This window comes from Equus przewalskii, chromosome 11 (genome assembly GCF_037783145.1).
Source record: "Equus przewalskii isolate Varuska chromosome 11, EquPr2, whole genome shotgun sequence".
NCBI lineage: Eukaryota > Metazoa > Chordata > Mammalia > Perissodactyla > Equidae > Equus > Equus przewalskii.
Window position 1 is genome coordinate 21448054 of NC_091841.1, and position 26620 is coordinate 21474673.

Sequence of the window (26620 nt, forward strand, 5' to 3'; positions counted from 1 at the left end):
AGTGTGAAAACTTCTTAGCTTTCACACTCTATCAGGAATGGTTCATAGCAGTTAGAATTCTGGCTGTCCAGTTTCTGAGACCATCTGCTACAGAGAGCCATATAAATACAGTCCAAAAGACCAGAAGACAGAGAGAGACAATAAATATTGAAGTCAGAGACAAATCCAGAGATTTAGAGACTTAGACACACTCATACTTGCAAACAGTACTTCAGCCTTAGATTATGTGTGAGGCCAAATATGCCTTAAACAGGGAAGACAGGCTTTTCAAATGTACAGTTGGAGAATTTCTGGCATATAAGTGGCTTAAGTGGGACACAAGTAGAGAAATCCCCAGAAGAGAAGAACATCTTTTTCTGTTTTGCAGTTCTTTCTCATCTTCTCAGTCTCTACTAAACTATCTCATTTTTAGTTTCTCTAAATTCTGCTGGTCTCAGGCAGAATTGTTCTCCAGGAGTCTCAAATTTCCTCATTTCTTACTAGTCCCTATTTAGTAGCTTACTGAATTTTACTCTTCACTATAACAAGAAAAACCCTGCTGATCTTAACCAGTCAGGAAACTTATCTATCTGAACCAATGTCTTAAGTATGAAGATAGCCATCAATGTCATGAGTCAACCTATTGTAACTGCCCATCTGGAGCACACTGTGAGAGGAAGCCCACCAAGGCTCATTGTAACAAGATTCTTCACCAGTGGATAGATCAGTTAATGAAAAAATGGATCCAGAAAATAGGGCCAGAGCAGAACTCATTCTCCCAAACCCACAAGGGCCCTCCAGGTAGGTACAGATCATTATTATTCTTTTCTATTCCCAGTCACTTAGTGGGACAGAGATAGTTGAAGTGCTGGTGAAATTCCAATTCATGGACTTGGGCATGGACCCATGTAGTTTAAATAACACATTGAGTATAAAGAACCAATTTGTTATACTTTTCCAGTAGTTCTCTCTAGTTGATGGGGAGGTAGGTTTTCACTCAGCTTGTGAACTGGGAATGACTTAAGTTTTCTCACAGTAGAGGCTCATCTTCTGGTATGAGGTAAGGGAGTTTGTACGGTCAATATAGATCTCTTGCCTCTGTGTCTGATGTGTGTTAAGGGACAGAAGCTTTTCAAAATAACCTTGGGCTCCTTCTTGGTTAGTCTTTGTGAATCCCAAGCTGTGGGATTCTGCTCTGTTGTTTAGAGGGGAAGTGTCCTTGGACTCAAGGCTGGTAGAGGTACATAATTTAGTTTTCCTTTGAATAGCAAAGATGAACACATGTTAAAACTTTCCTTTTAATGATTTTAGGATAGGCCAGAGACAGAGCTTTGAAGATCAATATCAGATTGAATATCATTGCAAAATATTAAGTATATTCCAAAGCCTGGGAAGGGACAGTATTTCTAGTTAGCCTCCTCTGAGCATGAAAATAGGAATAGAGATTCAACTAACCTTTCAAAGCCATTCTTTTGTGCACATGAAATTGGGTGTGTCATTGATAAAATATATTCAGATACATCTCTATGTTAAAAAGATTTAGAGATGCATAGATAAATGCGTTTATTTGATTGCTTTCAGTTTTACTTATCCACATAGATTAATGGGAAACAACTTGGTAGTAACCCTGGATTAAGAATAAAAAAGACTTGGCATGGTTTTTGTTTCATTTTGTTCCATCTAATCATTGTTTAGATAGTAATCTCGACCACTAACTTGGACCCTCTGAGTCTCAGAGTTTCTTATATGTTATAATGAAGATTTTAATTCCAGGATTGTTTTGAAAAAATAAACAATCCAAAGTCTCCTTTCTGTCAGTTGAGAACTTTGCACAGGGAATTAAAGAATTTTTTCATGACTGAATTTCTGTTTAAATTTCAGAGTGTCTGAAATTGAACTTGCAGAAGTCTCTCTCCATGATACCACTTTACTGCGGAAGGGTGCCCAAATCCAACCACACCCTACATGGCTGACATTTTTGAGGAAGGAGCTGGAATTCCTGGGGGTGAGTGAGCCTCCTGCAACCTCAACTAGAGTAAGGACTGGCTCTAGGAAAGAGTATTTGGTGGCATCAACAGTTTCCCCACTTGGATTCATGAAGAGTAGAAAAACCTGGTAGAGGAAGAGTTGACATTCACTGGGCCCTATTGGGTAGAGCGAAGCATTTCCTCATGAAGGCTAGGATAAGAATGACACATGGGAGTTGCCAACACTGGTCAGTTGGTGCTGGATTAATGTAATATCTTGTAGTGAAGGATTTATAATCTTTATCTTCACGTAGATGGAGAGAACAATTATTGATGTCCATCATGAACTATGTAAATAAAGGCACATGAGAAATATATTTGCCAATCCCGCATTAGATCATGCCTGTATCAATTCTTAGAAGAGTCAGAGGATACTGGAAAATATCACATTTGGATCCTTTCTCAGGACTGCCTAAGACATCAAAGCAATTTCTCATGCTTGGCCTCAATTATAAGGAAATGGATGCCATCTTGTGAAAATATCTTCTTATTCCACAAAACGTATACATTTTTTGACAGGTAACACAAATTCTGATTGGTTTGACATGCCTTTGGTTTGGAACATTTGTCTTCTCCATGCTCACAAAGTCAGACTTTGAGGAAAACATATTTTCATCATTTGAAGCAGGCTACCCATTCTGGGGAGCAATATTTGTGAGTATTCATCTACAATTGTCTCTGAAATAAAATTGCACATACATTTTCTCTTACCCAGATCAGATCTAACTGTTTATCTCCAGTATTTAGATTATATATACGTGTGTGTTTGTGCATATACACAAAGTACTTCAGATTAAACATGTTAGGATGCTTTTATCAGATGAGAAATTTGGGATTAACAGAAGTTAAATGAATTGTCAAAGGGATATTTAGTTAACAAAAATAGAACCTAAACTTTCAGAATTCAATTCCACAACACTGTCACTAGCACTGTTCAATGAAGTTATCTTAGTGAAAGGAGGGGAAAGAGATGACTGAAGTGAGGAGAACAAGGTCAAAGGCATTTGATGAACTTCTACTGGCCCTAGAAACTCTGTTAGGTGCATCCTCATTGTCTCTTTTAATCATTGTACAGTTTAGAAATTAGATGACTGGATGAGATCCCAAAGATATATAGCTTTATTGTGGTATAATTAACATAGAATACATTGCACTTATTTAAAGTGTACGATTTGATATGTTTTGACACATATACACACATGAAAACATTATGACATCAATATAATGAACATACCCATCACCTCCAAAGGTTTCCTTGTGTCCTTTGGTAATCCCTCCCTCCTTCCACTGCCTGTCTTCCCATCCTCAAGCAATCACTGATCTGCTTTCTGTCCTACAGATTAGTTTGCATTCTCTAGTTTTATATAAATGGAATGGTACAGCGTGTTCTCATTACTGTCCAACTTTCTCGACTTAGCATAATTATTTTTTATTAATCCATATTGCTTTTTGTATCCACACTTCATTCACAAAGATACATTTTAACTCTAAAAAATATCACTCTGTTAAATACTTAGGACTCAGATCACTTATTCAGGACTTTCTTTGAATCTCTGCCATAGTTTATCTGAAATTTCTCCCTATAGCCTTTTCGTTCCGAACACTTAGCTTACCAAGTGTCTCTCAACCCATCATAAATCTGAATCTTTGAAACCGTTTTGAATTTGTGCTATTTGTGTTTTCACTAAATCTTTCACGATGTACATTTTCACAATTACTGCATGTCTATATGATGTTTATTACCCTCTGGATATACACATGTCACAAACACGTTTTTTTTTGCCCAAAGGAACAGACACTAACACACAGGATACTCATATAAACAAATAATTACAGTAAAATGAGAGGAGTATTATAATAGAGTCATGCACCAGGTGCTGCTAGACATTGTGACTCCAAAAGAGACCCATGGACTGTCAGCATCAGCATCACCTGGGGGTCTGGTGTAAATGAAGAATCTTAAGCCCCATCCAGGACCTACTGAATAAGAATCTGCGTTATAGACCCTCGCATAATTTGTATGCACATTTAATTTTGAGAAGCACTCTATAGGAAATAAGAATAAGAAAATAGCAAGCCCACAGGGAACATTAATGGGTAGCTTTATAGAGAACCCCAAACTTTACCTTATTTGCAGGATGGGGGTAAGAGGGTCATAGAGAAGGATAGAGACTCACTGTGCTTTTTCTCCCCCTCCCTTTTGGACAGTTTTTTATTTCCGGATTTTTGTCAATTATGTCTGAAGAGAAACGTGAAATATATCTGGTGAGTTGCAATTCTGTATTTGTCCATCCTTGAGAAGTTAATAAACATTGAATTTTAGGAGTCTTGAAGAAGACATGTCATTATCTCCTATATGATGAGTGAAGGTGGATATATAGTTTTTTCCAGTCTATTTTGTGTTGGATATCATCCTTAAAGATATAACCATTAAAATATCAATTGTATCATTAAAAAAAATAAAGTGTAATTACCTTGACAATTGTTTAAAAAATACCCCTCCCACTGGCCTTGTCCTTTTAAGTATAGTTGTATGATCAAATAAAATGCTTCATTTCTAATTAAGGGGACTGCTTGAGAAGAGACTGTGTGTATCCATGTGGGTCTTCCTGAATGCAGTCCTGGCAAGAAAATTGTAGATGCTTACTGAGCAATGAGTATATTTTCAAGATTTTCCTTTTTAATCTATATTTTGAACCAATCCAGGGTTTACTGGATGCATCCAGCCCTGAAATGCAGAGAGCTTTGTTGAGTGAGCTTGTAGGTGCAGGTCCAGGTCTGAGTGTTGTTCTGTACCATCAGCTACAAGGAAGCCTGGGGGCAAACACTGTCAGCAGCATGGCTGCAGGAACAGGAATCATCATCCTGCTCATCAACCTGAAGACGAGCATGGCTTTCATCTACAACTGCCAGGACACTTATGAGGAAGACTTCTGCCTTATCGTTTCTTTTTCCACTGTATGTATTTCCTGTGGGAAGGCTAAGATTCTGGGTCCTAATCTGGGTCCTTTTTCATGAACACAGTCCTTTTTGCAATCTCTATCACATAATGCAACGTTCTGTAGGTTCATGGCCAGAGATGTTGGCTGCCCCTTCTCTCCCCACCACCCCCCAACTGAATTCTGTAAGGTTGGAGTGATCTGCCTTGAGTTACTATTTCCTGGTTTTTCTTTGTGTGTGTGTGTATGTGTATGTGTGTGTGTGTGTGACTTTATAGGGACTGATCATGTCGCGGGTGATGAAAACAGAGCCTTCTGGAAGGCAACACACTTTTGGATACCTACCTTGTGACTCTACTTCTCTTTTTGGTTGTTGTTCAACAGGAAATCGTGGCAGTGACCCTGTTTATCACCGTTCTGGGGTTTTGCAGTGCTGTGTCACTCACAATCTACGGAGTGGGAGAAATATTCGAAAGAAGTAAGGTAGGTAGAAGCCTGATCCTAGATCCTAAATGACAAGCTGAAGAATGTGAACTTTGTCACTTAAAATACCACCTGGCTTTCCTGGAACACTTCTTCCAGAAAATTATTTCTCCAAGTTTCAGTGTTTTGGTTTCCAAATCTCATACTTTAAATCACATTTTCAGCTCATAAGTGGCACAAGTCTCTGTATATCCCCACCACAGAGGGTTAGGAAGGTAACATCTTCATCATTTCAGAAAATACAAATGCTACAAAGTGTGTTGACCATGAGAGATGAGTGTGCAGGTAGCACGTAATGGGACCACTCAGATATCTGGGCTTATTTTCTGTTCCAGAATAGCTCCCTTGTACTTGTTTCTGCTCTCTCTCTTTTCTTGGCTTTTGCCTTCCCACTTGCTCTGAAGCCTCAATTTTCTTTCCTGCCTAACTCGTGACTACCAGCTGCATATCCACTTGACTTACCTTACCCATCCATTACACCCTTGATGTATGAAAAAGAATCACCAATACTTGATATACATATACTTACTCAAATATTCCAGATGAAATATGCTCTCTCCACCTGTCCACTTGCCAGAAGCGTTCAAGTCTGGCTGCCTTTTTTGATCACTTTCCTCCAAAGCTATATCTGACAGCAGATATACCAAAGTTCAGACACGTAGTAGTCTCACCAACGTGCCATTGACTGACATCATTTCTCTTGGGCCCACTTGGCCAGTCAATCTGGCTTAGTTTGTTGGAAATGGAGGGAATAATTACAGCATCATGGGAAGAGTATGAGAGATTCAGAAAGACAAAAGGAGATGAGATATGCCTCTTGAACAAGACTTCTAGTGGTGGAAAATTCTTGGTGGTTGATTTTGAATGATATTTTTTCCCCATCAGATTCCAGAAGATCGTCTTTATGAAGAATTAAACATATATTCACCAATATACAGTGAGTTGGAAGAGAGGGGAGATATCTTCTCCCAGTGACTCATAAGAATGCTGTGCCCAGAACATTCTGATTCACAGCAAAGGGTTCAGAAAGCAAGCTCTTTGTTTAAGGGGCTACAGGCAAAATTTATATTCTCTCTATAATCTGCTGATTTTACATTATGATTTATTTTCCAGATGGCAATATTTTGTTTTTGTTGTTTCTATTCACCTAAACATCCCTCCCCACCATTTGTAGATATGATAGACTCTTATTTTCCTTATTTTCTCTCACTATCTCACACCCATCCCTTCTGAGAAGTCAACATGTAATAAGTAAAATTTATAGTGTACCTATAACTGTGCAAATAGGGAAAATAAGAGGAAGCCTGGTTGAGAGTTGAGTTAAACTTTAACACTTCGATAATAGTTGATTCTTAGCCCTTTCTAGAGTTCATAAGAGCTACAGATGTGCATGACATATGTCTCCCTACTAGACTGTGAGCACCTTGAGGGCAAAGTCCAATTCAGAAAACATATGCTGAGAACAGTTAAGTGTTTGAAGTTTTCCACACTTGTCTGTTTCACAGTATGTATCCAAGTATTTCACAATAGTGGATGCTCAGTGTGTATTTATGGAGTAGATGGGTGAGGGTGAGGATGGGTGAGGAGTCAGGGAGGATATACCACCAGGTCAGGCCAGAGGGAGAGGAGAAAAGGAAAAAGAAATGATTCTGAAGTGAGTTTGGAGGTGATAAGGAGACCATATTGGTGTGTATTAAGAATAGAGTAAGGAGGAGAGTTAGATGGAGACTTGAATAGAGATTTTGCAGGCTTGTATTAAACATGTTGCTGGATCCATATCAGGTTAGCAGTGGATTCTTCCTGCTTATGTTTGATTGTATTATATGGAGAAAACAACATGGTATTTTAGAAGGATCACTGATCTTATCAAATGCAGAGAGTCTGCAATGGAATCCCAGGCCTATTGCTTACTTAGTGAGTGAGTTGTGGCAAATCCTTTAACCTTTTCCTCAATCTGGGTTTCCTCATCTGTAAAATTAAGATATTAGGAATGATTTATCTGCCAGCACTAAATGTCTGTGAAAATACACACACACACACACACACACACATGCACAGTATAAATTAAAAGTGCTCTAAAAAAGAAAGGGATTATTACATAAATTATTTAATTCAGATGTATATAAAAGTAATCTGCAAATTTTACTGATCTCTAATGATATACATTTTAGTCTATTTTATTCTAACTTTAAAGGTCTCACTCTCTAATCCCACTTCAACTTTCTCTTTAATATGCTTTGTGCTTGACCACCTTCCATCAGTTCCCTGGCTTGAACTGTTCTGCCCTCTCTTCTGTGCCTGCTTGAATTTCTTCTTTCTTTAATGCCTATCTTAAATCCGAGCTCACTCTTTAAGATTTTCCAGTCGCGATTGCTCTTCTCTAGATGATGAGCTTTTCAAACTAAATACTCACAGACACAACTTACACTATATATAACTTTCCATTTGCAAATATTTTATGTCCCCTCAATGATAATACCTTTTTTCGAAGACACAAAGTCTCATAAAAATCTGCATGTTGCCCGAATCACCAGTGCCTTCATCAACACAATATTGTTCAATTATGTTTGCAGATTGATGAATGGACAGTACGAAGTTTTATTAAATTACTCAGTATCTGGCGAGATGGAAACTATAAATGCAAAGATCATTTAATGAGGAATTTGAAATGAAAGAAGAATCAGTTTGTGAAGATCTGAGCTAAAATGAAGTCAGTGGGAATAGAGAGAAATGGTTATATCTAAAACAGGGAGAGAAAGAGCAATTAGTCTTCTTGTTAGTTGAATTAAAGGACAAAGTTAAAAATGTAATTGGTTGATTAATACATTAAGTGTTTGAGTTTAAGGTCTAAGGAGAACTGTTTGGAAGGATCATCGATCCATGTGGGTGATGTTGAAAGAAACGATAGGAAGTCAGAAATATGGCTTGATAGATGAGGAGTACAGACAGACCTAAATTAAGCTTAATTTCAGATGGTCAGTTTTAGGAGAATGAAAAGAAATGCAGCTGGAGAGGGCCTCATAGCATCCAACATGGAGTTCTGGTAAAGATGAAATTGATGGTAGAGATTTGGTGTCATTATAAGCGAGGTCACTATTAAATGAAGCAGATTAACACTCTAAGAGAATTATTTTGAGATAAAAGTAAAGCAAAATTAACCTTCACATGCCTATAATCAGAAGGAAAAAGGAAGGAAAAAAACCCTGAGGGTAGAAGACACAAGAATTAGTCAAAAAAGTGCATGATGAAACAGTAGACAGAACACAGCCCAAAGCAGAGAGAGGTTAGAAAAAGACAGAATGATTAACCGTCTGAGACAGTATCTGCTAGCTTAGGCAAGAGAAAAGTCTACAATGATCAATCAACTCCAGGTAGGGCGTGGAGATGGGGCAGAGAATATAGCATTGGTGAACAGATGCAAAAGGTGCAGAGAAATTGAAAACAGGGTTATGGAGATGAGCAAACGAATCAAACATTTGCAGAGGTGTTTAGAGGAAGAGGATGAGGGTATATGTGATGTGAGAAATACGAGAGTAGATTGTGAATTGAAAATAGCAAAGAAAAATTACAACAAGCAAACTGATTTTGTTGCTATTGATGTTTTTAGTTTTATTAAAGGAAAAAGTATTTCATGTCTTTAGCCTAAATAGAAGAGACCTGTGAAGGGACTGAAATATCACTTTGGGGGGATTAGCCACAATTTGTTAATAAAATAATTATGTTTTATGTATTTAGAATACCAAAATGAAAAATTGGCAGGTAGATACTAATTTCTCCAGACTATAAAGGTGATCACACAACCACACAAGAGACAATTAAGTGACAGTATGCTTATCTAACCTCAGGCCCTCAGGTTTTCTATTTTCTCTTTTCTGAAATAAAATTGTGTTTCTCAAAATTTGACAGCAGCATAAAGATGCAGCCTTTCACTGTGTAGCTTGTTAAACTGTATCTCCATTCTTGATCATCCATAGGTATTAATCCCATCACTTCCATGGCATATATATTCACAGCCAAACTCCTCAATCTGTCCTACCAGGACCTCTAGAAGTGGATCCAGTCTATCTCTACAATTGTGGAATACTTTACACCACTCTTCCTCCCACTGAATTCTTATTTTAACCACACAGTTGACTGTATATTTCCAAGGTCCATAACACAACTTTTGTCTCAAGACCATTCTAATGGTTGTCCTGTCCCTGCCTGCCTTTTATCACATACCCATTTCAGGCATACACTGAGCACACAACTGGCGTGTTCTTCACACATTTGTCACTCCAAATTAGTTGTCTAAAAATTTCAACTTAAAGGTCATCTTCTCCATGAAGACTGCCTAAGGCACACCTATTCATCCAGCCTTAATTTCTTGATTCATAACCACTTTACCCCATACTGTAGTATATTATCATTTATTATTCATGTACTTGTGATATTGTTGATGTATTCTCAATTACTAGCATTTGCGCAATAAATTGGCATCCTTTAACTTGATTTCTTGTCTGTGTTTGTGTTTGTATATGAGAGTGAGGGACTGATCAAGGATAATGGAGAATCAAAGCATCAATTCAATGATGCCAAGGACCAGGAACAGTTCCTGGAGTCCTCCTTTTTATCCATGCTATATCAAATGGGACAATCTATAAATAACCCCATAGACAGAAAACTGTTATAAGAATGATCGTCAACTATCACTTGTCAATAAATTGTGGGGTAAAGTTGAAAGGAAACTGTTATCATGAGTCACATTTTACTAGATAGTCCTGACTCTAATTTATTTGCTGTGCTACATGAACTTGGGACAGGCTTTTCCCTTTGTGGACCTCAGATTTTCCATCTGAAAACTAGCAGTTTGCAACTAAAGATTTCCAACTGATCTTTCTGTTTCTGTATTCTGCACTTTTGGTAATCACGGTCATTAAGTGTATGGTTGAGATGGCAAGAGCAATCAGAGCTAGTTGATGTTACTTGATCTATTGTCCAGCAAGGCATCTGGGACAATGATATTTGTTCTAAATTCCTCTGACAAAAGCCAATCAAAGGTTTCTTTCTGAAAATTGTCTTAGAAATAAACTTTCCCAAATAATTCCCATTCTATGAAGCATGAGTCTACCTACAAAAAACACTGATACAATAGGGTACCATCTTCATAATTTCAGCTTGATTTAGAGTATTAAGGTAAATTTAAACATGCAAGAGGGTGAGAATCCATCGGCAGTCACCATGTGTGTTTCACGACTATTTCCCTCCACTGGAAACCCTCTGCTCACTCCACAAACAGTCAAGTAGGCTCAATTTATGTCTTCCAAACAGCTTCTATCTGCAATTTCTTGCATAGGGTTTTGTTGAGTAACATTGACAAGAAGTGATTGTTTAGAATGTGGACTTTGGAATATAAAATACTCAGAAGCAAATTGCAATAGCTACATTAGATACTAGCCCTATGGTCTTGGGTAACGTTTTTTATTTTATCTTAGTTTCTTCTTCTTCTCTCTTAAATGAATATATTAAACATAATTACTTCAAATACATATGTATGTTCAAAGATCATGTAGCCAAGTGCTTAGAATGGTGTCTGGAACATATTTTTGCATTTATAAATGCTTAAGTTTAATCCTGAACCTGAAATTAGAAAAAGAGACTGCCCCAACTTCTCAGGAGCCTTTGACAAAATTCACCAATACTTTGTTATTTCTAGTTGGAGAAAGTGGGTATGGGAACCTAGAAAACACAAGGGAAGGTAATTATTAGTAGCCTCTGCATAGAATATTTCCAGGTAAATTGAAGTGCAAGAAATAGACATCACAAGGATATATTGTCTTAGTCCTATACAAGCAAAGAAGTAGATGGAAAGAGGCTATAGGGAAAAGGCTATCAGATGAGCTTTGGGAAACCTCTAAAAACATATATCTTCTCTTCAGCAATAAGAAATAGCTAAACTCATAATATCAACCTATTGGGAATGAGCTGCTAGAGAACCACAGTGCAAGATCCTCAACTTACAACAAACGCAAGGAACAGAGAGAGAATCAAGGGTAATTCTTGGCTCTAATAAAAGCTGTGTCAAAAAGGAGCCCAGACAGAACAACTCATCTCCTGTTCTTGTTCTTTGGGGCCCCGGATAACATTTCTGGGTTGGATTCTGGCTTGTGGTTCTGTAAGGTTTTGGTATTGGGATAAATTTAGCCTGAACAGAAGGAAGATTGGCAATTACTCTATGCGAGAAAGTTAGGAATGGTTTTTTCCATGGTATAGTAGCTTTCAATGGTTTTTTTTCTTTTCATGAGACAATTGTCCTAGGCTAGACACTATGCCTCTAGCTATATCTTTTGCCATTTGTAAATAAATTGATATTGCCTCCAATTCAGCTTACAAGGGCCCCCATAGCCCAGGCACTCATACCCCTCCACCAGATCCCTTCTTAGAGACCAAGCACAGGGATAAGATGAAAAATTGTTTCTTCCTACCTTTATAACTCCTCAGAGCAGACAAATGAGAATTACTGTCCTTTCTGGTGTGTCATCTCTAATTCACAGCCCTCAAAAAGAATGACCTCAGACCAGCTGCATGGCCAAGTGGTTAAGTTCATGGCTCCACTTTGGCGTCCCAGGGTTTCACCACTTTGGATCCTGGGTATGGACATGCCACCGCTCCTCAGGCCATGTTGAGGTGGTGTCCCACAACCAGAAGGACCTACAACTAGAATATACAACTATGTACTGGGCAGGAGGGGGGACACTTTGGGGAGAAGAGCAAGAAGAAGAAGAAGGAGGAGGAGGAGGAGGAGGAGAGAAAGAACGACCTGCTCTGATGCATGATGTGTGATGAAAACATTGCCAGGAGTCCTGTTGGCCATTTGTTTCCTGTGATTTATCTCACTCAACTTGCCAGATGAGTATCTATAATGTTTTCATGCTTTGTGATATGTCTCTAAGATGATAATCTCACTCCACTTCTCAAATACTAAAGACTGTGTCACAGCAAGAATGTCTTCTCAACACTAGCTCCTCCCCAATGCTGTGTTCCTCCCGAGTACTACATGTAAGTCTGGCTTGCAAGAACCACAATTAACTGGGCACGGTTAAATGTCTCTCTGGCTTTATGTATAAAATATATTCTTCTTTATATGTTCCTTGATAACACTCTCAGACAAAGGGCAGTGTGGTATTCAGAATAATAGTCCTACAAAGATCTCCACATCTGAGTCCCAGAACTGTTGAATGTATTAATTGGCAAATCAGAGTCAAAAGTTGTAGAAAGAATTAAGATTGCTAATCCTGGGTTGTCTCTTTGGCCCAATATACTCATAGGTTCTTAAAAGTAAAGAATTTTTCCCAGTTGTGGTCATAGAGAATTATGCGACAATGGAAGGAGAGTCAGAGAGATGAAATGTGAGAAGGACCCAAACCGCCACTGCTGGCTTTGAAGGACCTGGAGCCAAGAAATGTGGTTATACTGAGCTCCAGAGACACGCCAGGATCATCTCCCTATTTTAAGGTTATGTGTAAACAATCCCTTAAGAAGCAATCCTCACGTATCCTGTTTGAGTGTGCCACTGGTTTTCTTTCAGGTTAATAAATGACAGATGACACTGATGTAAACTGAGGAGAAAATATAATCACTTAAATAAATGATGCTGGACCAATAATCTTAAGTAACTTTAAGAAGGAAAAAAGGTGAAATTAGACTCATAACTTACCTCATAGAGAAGGCAATTCCACATGAATGATGGATTAATTTTGAAAAGAAAACCATTACAAAGTCTATAAGGCAATATTGAATCATATATTACCAAGTTGAGGAACAGAAAAATTTCTTAAACAAGGTGCATAAAATTTGACTGAAAAGCATATTTTACATGGTCTGTGTAAAATTAATTTTTTAATCAAGAAGAAACATAGAGTGAAAAATCAAGAAATAACTTTCTAGAGCATAATTGCGATACACAAAATGTCAACAAGATTAATATGCAGAATCTTTACAGACTGCAACAAATCAATTTTCTAAAAAAGATATAGAAAAGGGCCAAAAATATTAACAGAGATTTCACAGAAGAGAACATGCAAATAACAAAGAGACACAAGAAAGATAATCAGCCTTACTAGTATTCAGGGAAATATAAATTAGGTCCATAGTGTGATAGGAATGGACACCAACCAGGGAATCTGATAATGCCAAGTGTTGGCTAAGACGTAGAGCAATGTAAACATTTACTCTTATTTTGGGGGAGAAATTTGATTTAAAAAGTCACTTTGTAAAACATTTTAACTTTTCTCATAAATTTACATACTAAATTTCTTATGAACCAATTATTCCACTCCTAGATATATACACAAGAGTAAACTTGAACATATGTAGACTAGGACTCATGACAAAAAGGTATTTTAAAGCAAGGATGGTGATAGCAAACAACTGAAGCAATCCAAACATCCATCTATATAGTATGTTGGATAAAACACACACATGCATGCACGCACTCTTAGGAACATTATAAAGCAGTGAAAAATGAATGAACCACAGCTGCATGTGACAACCTCAATGAATCTGCAGAATGCCACTAGTGGAAAAGCATGAGACTGTCTTCATTATAATTCCATCCCCCTCCTGAAAGTTTATGTTGGGAATATACATGTGTATATACACCCACTAATATTTTATACAAAACCAATAAACAATTAAGAACGGCAGTTATCTGACAATCAAGTTACCTCTCTAACCTTGCCTCTGTCACCTCTCACAGAGTCACCACTTCTAGCCACAGCCTTCTCACGGTGAACAAGTTATGCTCACTGCACTGTTACCTCTTCCTAGAAGACTCTTTCTCATTCCTCAACTATTTCAGAAATGAGGCCTTTTTAGGGAAACTTGCTCTGACTATTCTACTTAAAATTGCAACCCAACCATAGCACTTCCAATCCCTTTAAACTTCAAAATTTGATCCATAGCATTTATTGCACTCTAACATAACGAAAAAATGTGCTTACTTTGCTTGTTATTTATTAATATCCACTAGGACATGTGCTTCAGGAGCGATTTTTATGTTTTATTCACTGATTTTTCCCCATTTGCCTAGACCAGTGTTTGCCACATAAAGAATTCTCAAATTTTCCTTGAGTAGGAGATTAACTAACTCTATAGAGCAAATGGCCCATACGATGCCCTTCAGATCTTTTTAAAGTTCTGAGAGAGCATACGCCTGAGGGTTTAAACAAAGCGTATCTCAACGTGTTTGGATTGTCTCAGGAGGGGTGTAATCAAAACTACAGGGCCTGACGAAGGAATTCAAATTCACAACCAACTTTTGTGACTTCTGGAAGGATAACCATAGTGACTTCCTGTAATAAAATCAGCCCCTGACCACCAAGAGAAGCCTGTGGAACCCCGAGACTTCAAGCCTGTAAGGACAGCTTCAGCCAGTCCCTTATCATTTAGTAGAAAACCCCTTAGGAACTTCAGACATGTACTAGGACTTTTGGCCAATCTATACACTGACTAGAAAACTTATGCATAAGTTCAGCACAACTATTGTTCTTGATATTTAGAGGGTCCTCAGGAAGGCCATGTGCTGGAAACAGAGTATGGCTAGGAAAGTTCTTTGGAGGGAAGGTGGACTTTCCACCCCCTGCTCAGGGGCAGTGTTCTCTGTTCCTATAACTGTGGAGCAGGTATGCTTAGCCTGCTGATGGTGTGGAAGGTTGGCGCTCAGACTGTGGAACAGGCCTGATGGGGAAGCTCTGACCTTAGAAACTCAGCATGTTTGTTCCTAGGGAAGAAGTTTTGGAGGCAGATGCCCAATTTACCTATTAAATATTCTGTTCTATGTGGGGTGTGAGAAGGATATAAACCTAGTCTAAACCCAAGGAAAGTATGTGTCCTATTCTCACAAAGCAGGCCTGGGGATAAAAACAAATTAGGTTTTACTACAGGAAACCAACCCCAGAGTTAGATAAACACTTTACATTGGGATGTGTGCATAGTTGGATCAGAATGACTGTTCCTTATTCAGGAAAATGGCACTAAGAATGTGTCATTTCCTATGTGAGCAAAGTTGGCATCTTAGATAACTCCAGAAAGAGGACCCTGTGCCCTCTTATAAGCATGTTGTCTGTTGACCTCTGCTGCAGTCCCTGTATTTACAGGGTAAACAGTGGGTCAAGACAGACTGACTCTGGGGGAAAGAGAAAGATGGATTTCACCAGAGTTTCTGGTTGATTTTCTTCTCCAGGAGAAAGGAATCTAGACGCCAATTCCTCAGTGTTCCTAAAGGGAGCATCCTTGGAAACCTCTACCTGTCCCCCACTTCTTCCACTTTGGCTACATCCTTGAGCATGTAAGCAGTCTAAAGGACGTCAGTAATTAAATTTGAAACAAGTCCTGATTCTGCCCTGAAATCTCATGAGACACAGTCTTCTTCTCTTCAGACAGAAGTCAGTGCTAGAAGAAAAGGAAGAATCACACTGAGAAACAGAGATGGGATTAATGTCTCTCCCCTAAGCCCTTATAGGACCTTAAAGTAAACATAAAAGTGCTGCCACATTTACCAAATCACCACAGAATTCCTTCCGCACGTCTTTGTAAAAGGGTCTTAAATTATTAGTGTCACCAGTTGCTACTAGTCATCATAGAATTCTTGGAATCTTATGTTAGAAAAGCATCAGAGGGGCCAGCCCGGTGGCCTAGTTCAGCACTCTCCACCTGAGTGGCCCTGGTTCGGTTCCCGGGAGTGGACCTCCACCACTCATGGTTGGCCATGTTGTGATGGTGACCTATATACAAAATAGAGGAAGATTGGCACAGATGCCAGCTCAGGGCAAAATCTTCCTCAAGCGAAAAAGAAAACCAGGGAAGATTGGCAATGGATGTTAGCTCAGAGTGAATCTTCCCTGGGGAAAAAAAAAAAGGAATGGCATCAGAAATCAGCATGCACAAACCTGCCGGATGCAGATGTTCCATCTAGTAATATCCCTGTGACCTCAGGAGGATTTTTTAATTTTTCTTTTTATTTATTTATTTATTTATTATTTTCTCTCCTTTTTTTTTGCTGAGGAAGATTCACCCTAAGCTAACATCTATGCCAGTTTTCCTTTATTTTGTATGTGGGTCGCTACTACAGCATGGCCACTGACAAGTGGTATAGGTCCATGCCCAGGAATTAAACCCAGGCTGCTGAAGCAGAGCACATAGAACATAACCACTAGGCCACAGGGCCAGCCCCTTAGGAGGACTTTTGAATAAAGGCCAGAACCTGGGGGCAATTTCAAAGGGCTGAGATACATGATCTCAGGTAGAAAATAGGCTTGCTCCTGTCTGGGCCCTTCTCCACCATGTATTTCCTAGGAATACCTTTACCTCTCTGCTTCTGCCTCTACTTTTGGCTAGGCTGTAGGAGTGAAAGTGTTCTCCTACAGCAATAGAAGAAAATTAGTATGGTGGGTGGGAGTAGGGGATTAACACACGTCATAGTTTCCTGAGGTCGCCCAATGCTGAGAGTTTATTGAGTTGAGGAATGGGGGCCCTAAGTGGGCCAAGGAAAGACATGCCAGTCAAAGGAGGAAGAGCAATGGTGCGTGTGGTCTATTAGTGAGGGGAGATGCTCAGACCAAGCAGAAAGGGGATTTTGATTATTTCTGAAAGTGATAATTAGGCCTAAACTATGTGTAATTAACATTTAAGACTTCCTCATTCTTTTTCTTTGTTTTTTTTGTTTTGTTTCCTTCAGTTAATCCAGTTATAACAATCTTTCTCTAAACTACCAGACCATTGTCTTTATTAGAACGAAAGTGGGTACTTGCAATGCTGCCTCCTTGAATCCTTCAGCCCACATTTCATTTGCATAAAGTGTGTAAAAAGGGGTTCTCTATTTCCTCTGAAAAAGGAGTGTTATTTTGTAAAGAATAGTACATGGATAGATTTCCCCAAATAGATGGACTTGGATTTGAACTATAGTCAAACTATTTGTTAGTGGGGTCACCTACAGCAGCAGATCTTATCTTTGTTAAACTTGAATTTCCCTATCTACAAAACAGTGATAACAGTGTTGTGGGGTGGCGAGAGGGCTGCTTTTCCCCCCAGTGGTGTTTCCTTTCATGGGGAGGAAGCTCCACCAGAGCAACTCTCCCGGCCTCTTTCTTAGCCATCGCTTACTACTTCCGCAGAAAGGAGGAAGTGATCTGATACATTTGGGAGGAAGAATTAGGCGTAATGTAGAGAGTCACTGTTCCCTCTGTGAGAATGGGCTGGCTGCAAAGCTTGAAATGGAGCATGTGACAGCGTGCTAATCCTGTGTGGGTCCAGCCCTGCCATGACTTTGCACAGCTGTGTCATTCTGAGGCCCACCGTTGGGAAATCTAGAAGCCACCAGGTATAAGCCGCATCTGCCAGTATCAGACTTACCGATCTATGGGGGATGCATTTAACCTTTAGCTGTCCTGTAGATGGGCCTTGTGGGGTTTCTACTTTGATGGTCATTTAACTTCAAATAGCATGGTCCCTAGGTGAATAATTATTTCTATAAAGACAGGGCTGTGGACGTTAATTTAAACAGAAGAGTTCTCCAGAGAAACAGGACCAATAGGAGATATCTATATCTATCTCTCTATCTATCTAGAGGTTTATTTTAAAGAATTGCCTCAGACAATTATGGAGGCTCGCAAATCCAAAATCTGCAGGGTGGGCTAGCAGATTAGAGACCCACCCCAGGGAAGAGATGATGTTGCAGTTCAAGTCCAAACACAGTCTGCTGGCAGAATTCCCTTTCTTACGGGAAATGTCTTTTTTCTATTAAGGTCTTCAACTCTTTGGATAAGGCCCACCCCCATTACAGAGAATAATCTGCTTTACTCAAAATCCACTAATTTAAATGTTAATCTCACCTAAAAAACACTTTCAGAGAAACTCCTAGAATAATAGTTTGATCAACTGTTTAGGTACTGTGGCCCAGCCAAGTTGACACATAAATTAATCCTCACAGTAAACATGTGGGAACAGTTTCTCAGCAAAGGTACTGGTAAAGATGTTAACAAAGGCAGTAGGGTATCAGCTGCTGCAGGAAAAAGTATTCCCATAGTAGATTTTTACATATTAAGAAGCATAAAATTATTATTATTTTATTTTTATTTTTTGTGGGTGAGGAGGCTTGGCCCTGAGCTATCTTCCTCTTTTTGCTTGAGGAAGATTGTTGCTATGCTAACATTGTGCCGCCACAGCGTGGCTTGATGAGTGGTATGTAGGTCTGTTCCCGGGATCCGACCCCACAAACCCCAGGCCACCAAAGTTGAGCATGCAAACTTAACCACTATGCTACCGGGCTGGCCCCAGTAGGAAAGTATTTTATCCTGCAGCTCAGGAGATTCTTCTGTGTCTTTAAAGCACTAATGAGCTTGTAATTCAAACTGGCAGGTTCAGGTCTGGGAAGGCAGTCTGAGGCAGGCACCCCTGAGAGTAATCTGCAAAGTGAGAAGCAAACAGTAAAAGGCAGACCTATTGACCTTGAAACCCTGAGGCTTATACAGAGGCTCAAAAGTCATGCTCAAAGATTATGACTGTGCATTTCCAAAGAGTATACATGTTGTAGATAGGCTGGAAGGCATTTAATGTTTCCTGAATAAATATGCCAGAGAAATGTTGGCGTTAACCTCTAAGGTAAGGCATTCTGACGAACACATCCTCCTAGCCTACGTGTTAGAGAAGAGAAGGCCCAACTCTGGAACCTGTCAAACTACTACAAATTTGGTTGTGCCTTTCTAAAAAGGAGAAGAATTTAGATAGGTACAAATCACTATAGCATATGCCACTTTGGAAAGAAATATAGGAAGAAAATGCTTCTCAAAGCCTGGGACATTCACGAGTTAAGAAAGGCAATGTCTTGAAGAAGTCATGGCAGAAGCCTCAGGGACTTATTAGGCTCTTAACTTAAATGTTAAACAAGTGTTTCAATTTAGGAATCTGTTCAGTGTGATTCTCCAGCCGAAACAAATGATGCAATCAGGGAGCTATCGTCCATGTGGGTAGGTTTCGTGGACCTAAATAGTTCCTAGTTAGACAAATGAAAGCATTTATTGTGGCATAGAATTAAAAATTGCAGTTCAGAAGAGGTAGGAGAGTTCCTGCCACTGTGCAGAACCCACAGACCACGTAGCATGGGGGAAACAGAAGCTAGAAGTTTATGCTAATAAGCCTAGAACACATGCAGTGAAAGAATGGGAAGCTATTATATTAATCCGAATTGTCTTTGACCCAAGGCTTTTGTTTTCATCCAGATTCTCTGCTCAAAAAAAAAAAAAAAAATTTCGTATAGCCTGAGCTAACAACTTCGGTAGTAGGATGGCATGAATGGGACCATATCAGAAGCTAAGCCTTGGTCAGGGAGAAGGATGCATAAACAAGAATGGAAAGCACAAAGGATGATAGCTGAGGTAAGATAGAGAATTCAAGACAGAAAGAGAGAGAATGAAATGACAAAATCAAGAAATTCACATTGGGAGAAACTAGAGGAAGAGATTTGAGCAATGCCTTGTCTTTTTTATGCTGACTTGGAGCAGTGATGTAAGAACCCTATTACTATGTGTTAATCTTTAAGTATGACTTCAAATGCTTAGACTCCCATAGTAGGAGGAAATGGCCATCTTCCAGGAAGAGGCTAGTCGCCGGTCAATGTCTCTTTTCACATCCTCCTCCCATAACAAATCCAAGAGAAATTTCAAACCAAGCTCATACTGTATTTTGTTTTTCAGTGTTTTGAGGTGAAACTCACATAAAATAAAATTACCTATTTTAAATTGGAAAATTCACTGGCATTTAGTACATTCACAATGTTGGGCAACCATCACCTCTATCTGGTTACATCACTCCAAAATAAAACCCTGTACCCAATAAGCAGTTTCTCCCCATTACTCCCTCCCCCAGGCCCTGACAACCACCAATCTGCATGCTGTCTCCATGGATTTACCTATTCTGTAAATTTCAAATGCATGGAACTGTACAACATGTGACCTTTTGTGTCTGTTTTTTTTTTTTTTTTTACTTAGCATGTTTTCAGCCCATGCTGTACTTTAAAAGGAATTTAAATAAAGCAGAGAACAGGGCAAAATAGGAAGCTAGTATCAGGCCTGATAGAATATTGGTTAATATTTGTTGAGCTTTTAGCATATGCCAGCCTTCATAGATGTATAACATATATTTTAGATAAAATGTACATTTGCTAATTTAGATATGAAATTAATAAAAATGGGCTGTAACTGACCAGAATCTTTGATTAATGGTGTGTTTTACTTTTAATGGAGTTGCTGTTCGATCTTTTAAATTCTACAAAAGATCAGATTTCTCGATGACCAAGGCTGCAAACAGGTCCTGGTTAGTTATTCAGGCCCTCATTCAAAGATAGAAGATATCTAAGAAGATTAGGATCTTTGTCTATAGTCCATTCCTTTTCATTGCTCAGTGATAGTATTCCATTGTATGCATATGTCAAAATTTGTTTATTAATTTATTTGTTAACAGACATTGGAAGTGTTTCCAGGTGAGGGCTATTACAAATAAAACTGCTATGAACATTTGTGTACAAATCTTTTTATTAACACATACATTTATTTCTCTTGGGTAAATACCCAAGAGTGGAATGGCTGGGTGATAAGTATATATGTAAATTTTTAAGAAACTGCCAAAATATTTTCCAGTGTGATTGGGTCATTTCATATTCCCACCAGCTGTGTCTGGGAGTTTTTGTTCTCCACATCCTTGCCAATATGCGTTATGATCAGTCTTATTTTATTCAGTTTAATAAAAGCATAGAGGCTTCTCATTATGCTCTTAATTTGCATTTCCTAACAACTAACGATGTTGAGCATCTTGTCATGTACTTATTTGCAATCTCTGTATCTTCTCTGGTAAAGTGTCTGTTCAATTATTTTCCACATTTTTTACTTGCGTTGTTTGCTTTCTCATTATTGAGTCTTGGGAGTTTTTTTATATAATCTAGATACATGACTATTATCAAATACATGCCTTACAAATATTTTCTCCCAGTCACTGGCCTTTGTTTTCATTGTCCCAAGGGCAGAAGTTCTTTTTTTAAAAAATTATTTTATTGACGTCGTATTGGCTTACAACATTGTGTAAATTTGAGGTGTATATCACTATATTTCAGTTTCTGTATAGACTGCATCATATTCACCACCAATAGTCCAGTTTTTATTCGTCACCATAATATGCGCCCCTTTACCTCTTGTGCCCCCCCAATTCTCCTCTCGTAACCACAAATCTGTTCTTATCTATGAGTTTATCTTCCACATATGAGTGAAATCATATGGTATTTGTCTTTCTCTATCTGACATTTCACTTAGCATAATACCCTTGAGGTCCATTCTCATTGTTACAAATGGCACAATTTTGTCCTTTTTTATGGCCGAGTAGTATTCCACTGTATAGATATACCACCTCTTCTTTATCTATTCATCCATCGATGGGTACTTGGGTTGCTTCCACATCTTGGCTATTGTGAATAATGCTGTGATGAACATAGGGGTACATAAATCTTTTTGACTTATTGATTTCATGTTCTTTGGATAAACATCCAATAGTGGAATAGGTGGATCATACGGTATTTCTATTTTTAATTTTTTGAGAAATTTCCATACTGTTTTCCATATTGGCTGCCCCAGTTTGTGTTCCCATGAGCAGTGTATGAAGGTTCCCTTTTCTCTAATCCTCTCCAACATTTGTTATTTCTTGTCCTGTTAAAAGTTCTTAATTTTGATGAAGCCCATGTCTCTTCTTGATAGAATTCTGGAATGACTTCTTAAATATGTATCTAAATTACCTGCATATTCTGTGGAGTTGGGGCTTTGTCCTTTAGACTACTAAATGTATCTTTGAGCCAGTGCCTATTATGTGTTGCTATAATCCTAATGGGTAGAATACGATGACTTCTCTCATGAAATATCCCAGCGACCCACTTACAGAGTTTATGTTTTTGTCCCCGGAAGTTTAATCTCTGCTGAACTTGGGGCTCTGGTTCCTGCAGGGAAGGGGTGGGGGCATTCATCCAGAGACATGGTAAGGGTTCCACCAAAACTAGTAACAGTAAGTCATTTTGGAATCTTCAAACCAGTGAATCAGAAGAAAATATAAGACAGTACTCTACTCTACAGAATTCACTTTTTCCTGAGGAAATGGTATATTCTTAAATAACAGAGTCATAAGGATTATGTCTGGAACTCATAAACTTCACTGGGTTGCCTCTTGGTGCATCCATGTCTGATAATAACTATAAATGGGTAAATGAAACAACCATAGCCTGGCAAAGGCATGAAACTAGAGGCTCAGACCTCTCAAGGAGAAACATCTGGGTTACCCCAATGGAAAAGAAACTGAGACAAGCAGAAGTACTGGGTGAGGGTTAGTAGAGTCTAACATGGAGCTTTAAAGAAGGAATTGATGGATATTATCGAAGCTGCAGAATAACTGTAGCTGTGGGTACTATAGCTTGTTCCACTACTGTAAATATTTTTTTTAAAAGAAGTTCTGATGAGAAAAAAGAATCTAGTGTGGGAAGTGAGTGGAGTTGAGCAGTACATGGTTTGGCCAACACAGTCAGTGCCCCATCCATGTCTCACAGGCCTTATTTCTACAGTGCCCTCTGGATTCTGTGTCTGAGGCCTTTCTCCAAACCCACAGAATGATGCTTTACCCATGTACATGGCAGGAAGACATTGCCAGGGAATTAACAGCCCCTTGGAACTGCCTTCAAATAGTGATTACTATGAGTTGATATATAAATACGGTTTCCAGAATTTTCCTTCCAGACAAAGATCCACTTTGCATACAGTTTAAACTAGCTCAATAATATATATTTTGTTGGTTGCATTTCCTTCTGTTATGGGCTGAATTATATTCCTCCAATTCATATATTGAAAACCTGATCCTCAGCACTTCAGAAGGTGACTGTATTTAGAGAAAGGGTCTTTAAATAGGCAATTAATGTAAATGAAGTCGTATTTCACCCAACCCAATATAACTGGTGCCCCTATAAAAAAAGATTAGAACACAGACACACACAGAGGAGAGACTGTGTGAGCACTCATGGGCAGGCTACAATCTGCAAGCCAGGAAGAGAGACTTCAGAATAAACCAACCCTGCTGACATCTTGATTTTGGACTTTCAGCCTCCAGAACCATGAGTAAATAAATTTCTGTTGTTTAAGCCACCCGGTTGGAGGTATTTTGTTAAGACAGCCCTAGCAAACTAATACACCTCATCTGACTCTCTATCTTTTCTTCTCCCCTACTCATGTATTTATTCACTTCTCAAAAAATATATATTCAAATCTTGGTCTCAAAACTTGTCTCTAGGGAACCAAACCTTAGATAGTGCCTTATAAAAAACACTGTGATACATAATCACCAAGAATAAAGCAATATTATTTTTATAAGAACATAATTGGGTGGCAGGATGATTAAGCTGACATTTAGACAATAATGATGTTGTGGGGCTGGCCCTGTGGCCAAGTCACACACTCAGCGTCGGTGACCTGGAGTTTACTGGTTTGGATCCTGGAAGTGGACCTGCATATCGCTCATCAAGCCATGCTGTGTTGGCATCTCATATAGAAGAACAAGAATGACTCACAAATAGGACTTACAACTGTGTACTGGGGCTTTGGGGAGAAAAAAATTAAAAAGTAATGATGCTGCATTAGATTTTTACTACATGTAATACATTAGAATGTGGTAACATACATTTTGTATCCCATTATATTTTTTCAAGATCACCTTGACACAAGCAGAGAAGGGCTGGTACATTAAACAGTTGGAGGAACTTGGATTGGACCCAATGTCAGATGGTATAGCACTGCTTATTCCAAACTATTTTTGTAAAGACTTCAGTGAACTGTCAACCAAGAAGGAAGAACAGTTTCTAGGAAACAGTAAGGGGACAAGACAAATTCCTCTGTGAGAGCTAAGAACTAAAATTTTCCTAGAAATGGTAACAGGTTATCCAAATTAAAAGAGATCTATTAAGCTATGGAGTGTAAATACTAGTATTTGCTGGTCAACCATAAAATAAAGCACAGATATGGGCTAATTGTGCATGTGTGTGAAACTGCATAATGAAAGACATGGGGAGGAGGGTATTTACAGAAGATTCCTATCAAAAAAATCCATCTTTTGGTTGCCATCAAGGATCCAAGATGCATCAAGATGGTAAAAAAATGTCATAATGGTGCCTCATGGATCATAGTTAACAGTATCTATACCTTGCAGCACTAAGTCTTCGTAATTTTCAGGTTGAGTCAAAGTCTTGATAAGAATCTTCAGAATCTATCTGATCAAGTAACTTAGTACAGAAACCTGGAAATATGACATCATAACATCCACAATTATTTCACCTAAATCTTCAGAGATTTTTGTCCTGTCTTGTCAATTTATCTCTGCAGTGCTCTATCTAGCCCACTGTTTCTCAATGAAATAGAGTGGAATATCCAGATTTTGCGTCGGTTTGACTTTGTGTAGAGTCAGAGTCAACTGTTCTTATTTAACCATTAACTGAGCAAAAAGGAAAATGATACTCACCAGAAATTTTGTGGTTTTTTGTACCTAAGACAAAAATCCAGAAATGATGAACTGTTATAAGACAGAAAAGACATCAGTGAGGGAGAGCTCTTTCCCATCTACCTCACCCACCTCCACCCTAGATGACCCAACCTAAACCCCATATCTCTCCCAGTCAGTATGTATATTATGATGAAATATTCCTAAAGAACAAATCATTGAATTGAACTGAACTGAATATGCATCTATTTTGGCTCTTCTCAGGTTACCGGGAAGACATGGAAGCATTGTTGGAACAGAGACTTCTTGAAGTGAGAGTGAACATAGAAAGATAGATGGAAGGGTTAACTAAAACAAAAGAAATATCTTCCATTGCAGCTAAAAATCAAAGCAAAGCCATAAGAAAGACAAGCATATGGACAGAAGAATGTTGATGTGGAGAGAAGGTGAGGCAAGAACTCAAGGTAGATGCTATTGATTGTGATGAAGTTAAATGGGAAGAATGATTCGTCCTTACACACCCCTATGCTAACCTATCCAAATATATGTCAACTTGAAAATTCACTTGCTCTCTAAAATGTACCTGGATTATCTCCTTATGGATGATGTCTCCACTCAAAGGAGGAAGCATGTGATTCAAGAGCATTTTTTTGCCAAACACTTATTGGTCCCCAGGCTACTTTTGTCTTCTCTCCTACAAATTCCCTAAGTACTCGGCTCAGTGCCTCTGCTAAAAAGTCTCAGCTGTTGTCTGTGAAAAGAGTAGCTAGACTAATTAAACGTATTTTTTTCTTTAACTTATTTATAGTTTCTATATAGCTTCTTTGATTTCCAAGGTGCTTCAAACAGGAATACTTAGAGACATTGCAGAGCAGAATGAGTAGCCAACATAAAAACAGAATAAAATATTCCTGATGTTGAAGGACTAGTAAAAACAAAAATCTCAATTATTCCCAATAGGAAAGGTTTCAGGCCAATCATTATCTGAGCTACTGGAGGAAGGGAAATAGAACATAGGGATGACGTAGAAACTCTCTACATTAGAGACATCTTTCCCTCACTCTCAAGATCACATAGGAATCCCATTTTATCTTTTCAACCTTCAGTGTCTCTTAAAAATAATCTTTAGAAGAGTGAAATCCAAGAAATTTGTATTAGTTTACCAAGATCTGTGGATGGATATTGCCTCAAGGGGATATAATATTGGGGAAAACTCACATTTTGTATCTAGGAGCCCAGAACACCGTCAAACCAAAACATTTGACTTAAATTATTCTCAGACATATTTTCTTGGCCTATTTTTATCTAATTTTATAAACTGGCATAGCATAATTCATCGCAAATAAAATTACAGACAATTTAATTTTCCATACTCACCCCCAAATGTATACAGGACTAAAGATAACTTATGCCCAGGGATTGTAGATTCTTTTTAAGGAAATTATGCAGCTTGCTGTGTAGATATTGAGCGGATTCAGACATGTCTCCTTGTCCCATCTGAATGCTTTGAATCTTGTTTGTTGGAATGCCCTCAACAATCCTGCTGGTACTCAGAACATTGCTCATTCTGAAAAAGACCACATGCAGTCAAAATTTGTAGTTAAGACCTGCCACCTTCAACGTGCAAAATACTGTGAACATTTCTGA

General features: G+C 38.5%; 1 protein-coding gene across 1 annotated transcript; it reads left to right on the forward strand.

The window, feature by feature from the left end:
• Window positions 1-590: 590 nt before the first annotated feature.
• MS4A2 (membrane spanning 4-domains A2) lies at window positions 591-9919 on the forward strand. Its single transcript, XM_008524079.2, has 7 exons — window positions 591-780; window positions 1861-1984; window positions 2526-2660; window positions 4215-4271; window positions 4809-4964; window positions 5330-5428; window positions 6314-9919. The coding sequence occupies exons 1-7, from the start codon at window positions 719-721 to the stop codon at window positions 6401-6403; spliced, it is 723 nt and encodes a 240-aa protein (XP_008522301.1). The 5' UTR covers window positions 591-718; the 3' UTR covers window positions 6404-9919.
• Window positions 9920-26620: the final 16701 nt, after the last annotated feature.

Excerpts from the sequence above, each read along its gene's own strand:
- MS4A2 (XM_008524079.2), top strand. The coding sequence starts at position 719 with ATGGATCCAGAAAATAGGGCCAGAGCAGAACTCATTCTCCCAAACCCA. Across the intron at positions 781-1,860 it reads AACCCACAAGGGCCCTCCAG|AGTGTCTGAAATTGAACTTG; the intron begins GTAGGTACAGAT and ends TTTAAATTTCAG. Across the intron at positions 1,985-2,525 it reads AGGAGCTGGAATTCCTGGGG|GTAACACAAATTCTGATTGG; the intron begins GTGAGTGAGCCT and ends ATTTTTTGACAG.